This window comes from Vicugna pacos, chromosome 10, assembly GCF_048564905.1.
Source record: "Vicugna pacos chromosome 10, VicPac4, whole genome shotgun sequence".
In the NCBI taxonomy this organism is placed as follows: Eukaryota; Metazoa; Chordata; class Mammalia; order Artiodactyla; family Camelidae; genus Vicugna; species Vicugna pacos.
The window spans coordinates 30,928,541-30,937,396 of NC_132996.1; the positions used below are offsets into that span (position 1 = coordinate 30,928,541).

At 35.4% G+C, this 8,856-nt stretch overlaps 1 protein-coding gene across 1 annotated transcript; it reads left to right on the forward strand.

Moving 5' to 3' along the window:
• The first annotated feature begins 7,475 nt into the window (after positions 1-7,475).
• On the forward strand, positions 7,476-8,453 carry LOC102539731 (olfactory receptor 10A5). Its single transcript, XM_006203479.3, has one exon. The coding sequence runs from the start codon at positions 7,476-7,478 to the stop codon at positions 8,451-8,453; it is 978 nt and encodes a 325-aa protein (XP_006203541.2).
• The last annotated feature ends 403 nt before the right edge of the window (positions 8,454-8,856 follow it).

Below are 8,856 nucleotides of genomic sequence, written 5' to 3' on the forward strand. Positions count from 1 at the left end.
ACCAGGGGTCCCTCTCCAGGTTCAGTTGCTCAACTGGACAAGGTTTGGCAGGATTTGGTGGGACTCCTAATCCTATTCCTCTGTCCACCCTGAGAAGATCTCATCAGATCCTCACCTCGCTAGGATTTAGTCTCCAATTTCTTTTTCATAAGTGAGATCTGAGGCCAAAGAAGATTGAGATTACCCAGGTTTTTTTTCCCTCCCGTTTTTGACTCTAAAGCTTTCTGCGTCAGAAAAATTCTAGTCCCTGCCGCTTTGACAGCACATATACTTCCTCCAAGTCTTGACTTTCCTCTAATTATCTCAGGGAAGACTTGCCAGTGGAACATTCACAAGGTAGAACACATCAAGTACACTATTTCTTTAGGACAATTCTGTGGGTGCGGAAGACCCAGAAGAGTGGGTTCCTACTCCCGGCACAGCAGGCGTGATTAGCAGCGTAACGTTCCTGTGGAAGGCATAGAGAAACTAGCAGGGAGCCTGTGGGCTGGCCATGGACTATCAGGTTCTGCAGTGTCTCCCACCCTCAAGTCAGGCTGCCATCTCTTCTTCCCCAGGAAACCCAACTGGACCTTTCATGTCTCCTCCCTCCTCCTTCCTAATCATTCTCCACCAGAACCACTCCTAATCCTTTGTCATGAAATGAAGCTTCTAGTGAAAGGGGTTTTTAGTAGAAGAACATGAGTAGATATGAAATCCAATGGAAAATCCAGGAGTGATGAACTTTCTGAAATTCTTGTATTCCTTTTCCACTCATTTACTATAAATAACTTAATCTGGATATGCACTGGGCTTATTCCTGTAAATAATATGCAGTTCCTGGTCTGAAGAAATTTGCAAATTAAACTGGGAAATTTAGGTATCAATAGATAATTAAAATACAAATGATTAAGTATTCGTAAAAGCACTCAGGAATAACAGTATCTGGAAGTAGTTCAGGAAAAACTTATCTGAACTTTGAAAATGAGAAGGAAGAAATTACATGGAAAGAGGAGGAGGCATGTGCAACCAAAGGTGATAAGTGCAAAAATATAGAGCAGGGATTGGCAGACTACCACGCATAGGTGAAATACAGCCAGCCTCTTGGTTTTTATGGCTCATGGGCTAAAAATGACTTTTACATTTAAAAAATGGTTTAAAAAGTCAAAAGAAGAATAGTTTATGGCACTTGAAAATTATATGAAATTCAAATTTTGATGTCTATCAGTAAAATTAATTGCAATGCAGACATGCTCATTTGTTTATTGTATATATTTATATACCTAATTGTTCGTATACCTATATTAACATTATAGATTCGGCATCTTGCATGTGTGTATTTGTTTGGATGTTGAGTAGTTGCAACAGAGCTCATCTGGTCTGCAAAGCCTAAAACATTTTATATCTGTCCTCTTATAGAAGTTTGCCAACCTCTGTATAGAATCATGAAGGGAAGCAATTCATTCACTAAGTAGTAAGAAACTAATGATGAGGGACAAAAGTTGATACCTAAAATATTTTCTGTGTTCAAAACGTATGCCTTGCTGAAAACCCAAGTGGCACTTTTATTGTATTTTTTCTCATCGTGGTTCTAAGTGCAGGCTCTGCATCATCCTGCAATGCAGATAATTTATTAAATTACTTAATTATTAAATAACTTAAGCTCTCCAAATTTCAGTTTGCCATTAGCAATATGGGGAGGATTATAATAGTAGCATCAAAATCAGACTGTTGTTATGAGAAGAGTATGAAAAAAATAAAAGTAAAATACATAGCATAATTTTATTATGTATTCAGCAAACACTACCGACATGCAGTCGTCATTTTCATTTTCATCATTACTGCTTTCACTGCTGCTGTATAACAAACGTAGCTCACTGTAGGCTATTTGGAAAACCAAAAAATGAAATTTCCCCACCACTTAAAGGTGATCATCGCTAAAATTTTGTACATTCCCTGTCTTTTTTTCCCCTACGCAGACATTTATAAATTTGGAATCTTATATGTACACCTATATATTCTTGAGTTTTTTTTAATATAATATTTCTTTGTGAGTATTATTCAATAGCAATAAATGTTCTTCAAAACTGACTGAACATAATTACATGATATTTTCTGAGGTGCCCGTGCCATGATCGACCTCATCAGTTATGGACGAGTGGTTGGTTGATTGCAGTCCTGACACTATTTATCTTTAAATACAACACAACATATTTTTATGTGAAATCACTGTCTATGGCTCTACTGGCTTAGACTAGAAATCCTGAGGAAGTTCTTGAAACAAAGCATGTGAACACTTTAAGAGACTTCATACAAATTTTCTAAATTGCTTTTCAGAAAAAAAATACTAATTTACAGCCCAAATCAAAGATATTATCTATCATACCACCCCCATATTAGCACTGAACATTTTGATTATTTTTGCCTTTCTAAGTTTGATAGTTACCTATTTATTTGTCTGATTTTTACTTCTTTTTTGACTGCTAGGAAAATTGAGTAATTTTATATATATATTCCTTTATGGTACTTTTGATAAATTGAATCTTGGTGCCCTCTGTTTTCTGGGTTGGGGAGAGATACAATGCTTGTTCTTAATGATTCATGGGCCCTCTTTACAAGTCAATTAGGCAAACACTTTTTATTATTTGTTGAATTACTACAAAATTATTCCAAGTTTATCATTTATATTTAAAATTTTATAAGCTGTTTTGATTTGCATAATTATTTTATTCTTAATAGAATGTTTGTTTATCTGAATACAGAGAACACATTAAGGTGAATAACGTAGAACAGGTAAAACACAGGACAATTTTAAAACACTTATAATCACAGCACTGAGATTTTAACATTTAAATAATACAATAGTAGTTTTCCATGTATGGATATAATTTCATATTTTAAAATGAAGATCTTGGCATTGAACATACTATTGAGCATACTCCATCCACTTAGATAAATATGTTGAATATCTCACTGTGCTATTAAATGTTCTTTTCTAGCATAATTCTAAATTATGGCACAGAATTTCATAGTGGAACTATAATACAATTTATTTAAACAATTTGCTATTTTTGTTCTTTTGTTCATTTGTTTACAACTACATTATCTTAAATAAAGCTGAGAAAAGCATTCAAGTAAAATACAGTTTGCATCCAAACAATGTAAAAATTGTAAATACAGTGCTGCTAGTTCGAAGTGTCTTTGATATACATTGTGAAATCAACTTATCATTTTGACCTATCCTGTTTATTTCCCTTAACTTTTATAATAACTGAGGACTACAATTTTTAAAAAATCTTATTTTTAATTTGCATTCATTTTCTGGTTACTTTGAACATTTCCCCATATTTTATAGCTATTATGATTTTAAATGTATGATTATATTCGTTGCATAATTTTTGGTTTCTTTCTCCAATGTCTTTTTTTAAATCAATTTTTTTGTTGTGTAAGACCACTTAGCGTGAGAATCCTTAACGAATGTTTAAGTACACAATACAGCTTGTTAACTGCAGGCACAATGTTGTGCAGCAGATTTCTAAAAGTTATTCACCATGCAAAACTGAAATTTTGTACCCTTCAAACAGCAAGTCCTTGTTTCTCCCTCCCACCCCCTGACTCCCCCCTAGCCCCTTGATATCACCATACTGCTCCCCATTTCTGAGTTTGACTATTTTATGTACCTTGTATGAGTGGAATCATGCAGCATTTGTCCTTCTGTGTCTGGCTTATTTCATTTAGCAGAATGTCTCCCCAGGTTCATCCATCATATTTTATCTTTTAAAATCAAGATGAACCTCACACATTACTAGAAAACTATCAATTTGTTTTAAGTAGCACACATTTATTATTATTATAGTATTCTTATAATTTTAAAAATTTCATTGTTTCCAAGGATATTTTCCATTTCTTATTCCTAAAATTGCATATTATTGTTTTATTCAGACATTTCTTTATTAGATTCTGCGACTATTTATCTCCACTTTTTAAGTTATCAAAGGACTGACTTTTAAATATAGTTATCAATTTTATAATTTTAAAATTTATTTTTGCTTTTAGTTGTATTTTCTCCTTGCTGTGTCTGTTTTCTTTTCTAAGTTGATTTGAAAACCAAGTTAATTTATTTTCATTATTTTTTTATGTGATAATAATAAAAGTCTTAATTCTCCCCTCAAATTTTTTAAGCCTCAGTCTACTGTGTTTTTTCATATGTGTTATCAGCAGAAGTCTATTGGGCATATGAGTTTTTTCTCCCAACTTTATTGAGATATAACTGACATTTAATATTGTGTAAGTTTGAGGTGTACAATGTAATGATTTGATACACATATACATTGCAAAATAATTGCCACAAAAAAAGGTTAGTTAACACATCCATCATCTCACATAACTACCTTTTGTGTGTGCATATATGGTGAGAACACTTAAGATCTACTCTCTTTTAGCAACTAGCAAGTATATAATACAATATGTTTAATTATAGTCACCATTGCTGTATATTAGAACCCCAGAACTTATTCATCCTATTACTGGAAGTTCGTAGATCTTGACCAACATTTCCCCCTTTCCCCTAGCCCCCAGACCCTGGCAGTCATCATTCTACTCTCTGTTTCTTTGAGTTCAGCTTTCTTAGATTCCATATATAAGTGAGAAAATACAGTATTTGTTTGTTCTTTGACTTATTTCATTTAGCATGAGATCCTCAAGCTCAATTAATTTTGTCTGTCAAAAATGGCAAGATTTCTTTCTTTTTAATGGCTGAATAATAATTATATGGCTGAATAATACATATAATATAATATGTAATATAATAATAATACATATATATATATATACATATATATATATCTCCCCCATTTTCTTTATCCATTCATCTGTAGACACTTAAGTTGTTTCCATATCTTAGCTATTGTGAATAATGCTGCCATGAACATGGGGAGTGCAGATATCTCTGAGATAGTGACTTCATTCTCTCTGTATATATACCCAGAAGTGGAATTACTGGATCATATGGTAATTTTATTTTAAATTTTTGAGGAACCTCCACACTATTTTTCCATAATGGCTATACCAATTTATATTCCCCTCAACTGTGCACAAAAGTTCTCCTTTCTCCACATCTTCCCCAACACTTGTTATCGCTTATCTTTTTTTTTTTTAGTATTTCATGTTGTATGTGATTTTTTTCTTTTCTGTTAACTATAAAGCAATATTTTTGTTTTTGTTTTTGAAGTATAGTCAGTTTACAATGTTGCATCAGCTTCTGGTACAGAATAATGTTTCAGTCATCCATATACATACATATATTCTTTTTCACTATAGGTTACTACAAGATGTCGAATATACCTGTGCTATACAGTATAAACCTGTTTATCTATTTTATATAATCTTTGTCTTTTTGATGATAGCCATTTGAACCTCTTTAAGGTGAGATCTCACTGGAGTTTTGATGTGCATTTCCCTGTTGACTAGTGACATTGAGCACCTTTGTGTGTATCTGTTGGCCATTTGTATGCCATCTTTAGAAAAATGTCTATTAAGGCCTTCTGTTCATTTTTCAATCAGATTTTTTTCATTTTTACTTCTATTATTATTTTCCTACTGAGCTGTATGAATTTCTCATATAGTTTGGATATTAACCCTTTATCAGATATACAGTTTGCAAACATATTTTCCCATTTGGTAGGTTGCCTATTCATTTTGTTGATTGTTTCCTTTGCTGTGCAGAAGCTTTTCAGTTTAATGGAGTCCACTTGTTTATTTTTAGTTTTTTTGGCTTGTGCTTTCAGTATCATATCCAAAAAAATCACTGCCAAGACCGATGTGAAGAAGCTTTTCCCTTACATTTTCTTCTAGAAGTTTTATAGTTTCAGGTTTTATATTTAAGTCTTTAATCCATTTAGAATTAGTTTTTTGAGTGGGGTAAGATAAAATTCTTGGGGTTTTTTGTAGGCAGCTGGGAAGTTCTTTTGATTGTAACGTGTGGTTTTGCTTCTTTAGTTTTATTTGTTTCCTGTCTGAATGCTTAAAGATTTTCCCTACCCTCAAAATTAAAAAAAAATAACACAAAGATCAAAACATATTGGTATGTGTGTATTTCTATTCTTGTGTGTGTGTTAAGGAATGCTCAGTTCAAAAAGAGTTAGCTCAGTAATTTAAATTTTTTCCTATACTTTATGTTTTGTAATGTAATTTCAGTTTTATAATATTTTCATAATAATGTGCACCCTACATGTTCTGCACATCTTAGGTGACATCATTAGGTGTCCCTACCCGTTGTACATTCCCTCCACCAAGCTACTATGTATTTACTGTATCAAGATCTTCATTGTGATTTTAATAGAATTGATTATTTATATATCTCCTCCATTAAATTTTAAGCTTCACGGAGGAATCAACCATCACATCGCTAGTGCCTCAACAGAAGTGGAATAAATATTAAATTTTTTCTTATTACTTAAGATTCTGTCTTTAATATAGTACATGTTAATTGTTTATTCATAATTGTTTTCCTTTGAATATTCACTCTAATGTTTCTCATATTTTTCATAGAACTCTTGTGGTAATTCATTTCTTTTTTTTTTCTTCTTCCATTTGTCCACTCTTGAAAGAGAAGTATTTGGAATCTCCTGAGGCACACTCACTATCTGCTTAGTTGTGTAATACTCCTCTTAGATCTTAATTTTGAAAGCCAGTGAATACATTGAGTCCTGACCACCAATTTTTAATTATAGCTTTGCTGGACTGAAAAATAAAGCTCCTAAGGTTGTTACCTCATAAACAGGTCAGACAAGAAGGAACAAGTATTATAAGATCTGAAGTACTCTGCAGTTCTGACATTGAGGGGGAAAGGTGAATTAAAACTACTACATTCTGTACACATCCTCCTATCCATCCCCTTGCCACTTTTTTCCTACTTCAAGTCACTTCAAAATGAAGCATGATAAAACAATTGACTTCTTCCATTATGTATCCTCTCAAATTGTATTAGGACTGCAGTCCCTACTTGCATACAAAAAAGTAAGTACTATTTTTGGCAGTAGATGGAGAAGATGAACACCATGAATCTCTGCCAAAGGGGAATATATAACAGGATTAAATGGAAATTATCTACTGTTTTTCCATCTGACTCCACTTTATTGCCTCAGGACCTATCTCATTTAACCCCACAACAAAGGTATTAAGTATGCAGCAGAAGATGGGTGTGTGTGGATATGATCCAATTTGTTTTAGCAAATCCGATCACAAAGTGGAAAATGGATGATAAAGAATAAGAGTAAGGAAGGATGAGCCATTGCCCATTCAGAGCTCGGGCTCTGGCGACTCTTCCTTGTGTCTTTATTCTTAGCCAACAGGAAGCCCTTTCCTTTGCAACCGAGATCCTGATTTTGTCTCTTTCCCTGACACTCAGAATGAATCTGAAAAACAAATCCAGAATCTGACTCTTTCTATTGAGAATCTCTCTCCATGACCGCAGCTGGGGTTTCACTCCTGTTTCTATGGCTGGAGGCAACTGGACGAGAGTTAGCGAGTTTACCCTGATGAGTTTCTCTTCCTTACCTACTGAAATACAGTCATTACTCTTCCTGGTATTTTTAATCATCTACCTGGTTACCCTGATGGGAAACGGCCTCATCCTTCTGGTCACCTGGGCTGACCCCGTGCTGCACAGCCCCATGTACTTTTTCCTCAGGAACTTGTCCTTTCTGGAGATTGGCTTCAACCTAGTCATTGTGCCCAAGATGCTGGCAACCTTGGTTGCCCAGGACACGACCATCTCCTTCCTCGGCTGTGCCACTCAGATGTATTTCGTCTTCTTCTTTGGGGTTTCTGAATGCTTCCTTCTGGCCACCATGGCGTATGACCGCTATGTAGCCATCTGCAGTCCCTTGCACTACCCAGTCATCATGAGCACAAGGACATGTGCCAAACTGGCTGCTGCCTCCTGGTTTCCAGGTGTTCCTATAGCTACTATGCAGACCACATGGCTCTTCAGCTTTCCATTCTGTGGCACCAACAAGGTGAACCACTTCTTCTGCGACAGCCCACCTGTGCTCAGGCTGGTCTGTGCAGACACAGCACTCTTTGAGGTCTATGCCATTGTTGGGACCATTCTGGTCATCATGCTTCCCTGCTTGCTCATCCTATGTTCCTACACTCACATCGCTGCTGCCATCCTCAAGATTCCGTCAGCTAAAGGGAAGCACAAAGCCTTCTCTACCTGCTCCTCCCACCTCCTTGTTGTCTCCCTTTTCTATGTATCTTCAAGCCTCACCTACTTCCGTCCCAAGTCCAATAATTCTCCTGAGAGCAAGAAAGTGCTGTCACTATCCTACACCGTTGTGACTCCCATGTTGAACCCCATCATCTACAGCCTGAGAAATAATGAAGTGAAGAATGCCCTCGGCCGGACCTTCCACAAGGTTTTAGGGGGCAGAAACTACAGAAATTCTACAGCTATTTTGAGGCACAACTAAAGTTTATTGAATGAGGGACAATCTGTTCATACTTGAGATTCTTCTCTGCTTCTATTCCCTTCTCCCCTGGCTTCAAAACCTAGTTGCTGAAATAGCTGTTGAAAAGCCCAGTGGAGAGAAAACAGCGCAGAGCCGGGTTAGACCTCTCGTTACCACCTGCTACATTCCTCTGCTGGCTTTTTATACACTCACATTCTTTTTCTTATTGGTTCAGTTGATATTTTTACATTTCTGTGGCCAATACATTCCAGATATTTACTTTGCAATGTGCACCAATGTGACATACATCACAAACAGTGTGAAACTGCTTGTAATGTGAACTTGGGGATGCAAAGTTATCTTGGCACTTCATCTTGTTTTGGACAAGTGTGACTCCATTCAGTAGGGGGAAAAAGCTCTAATC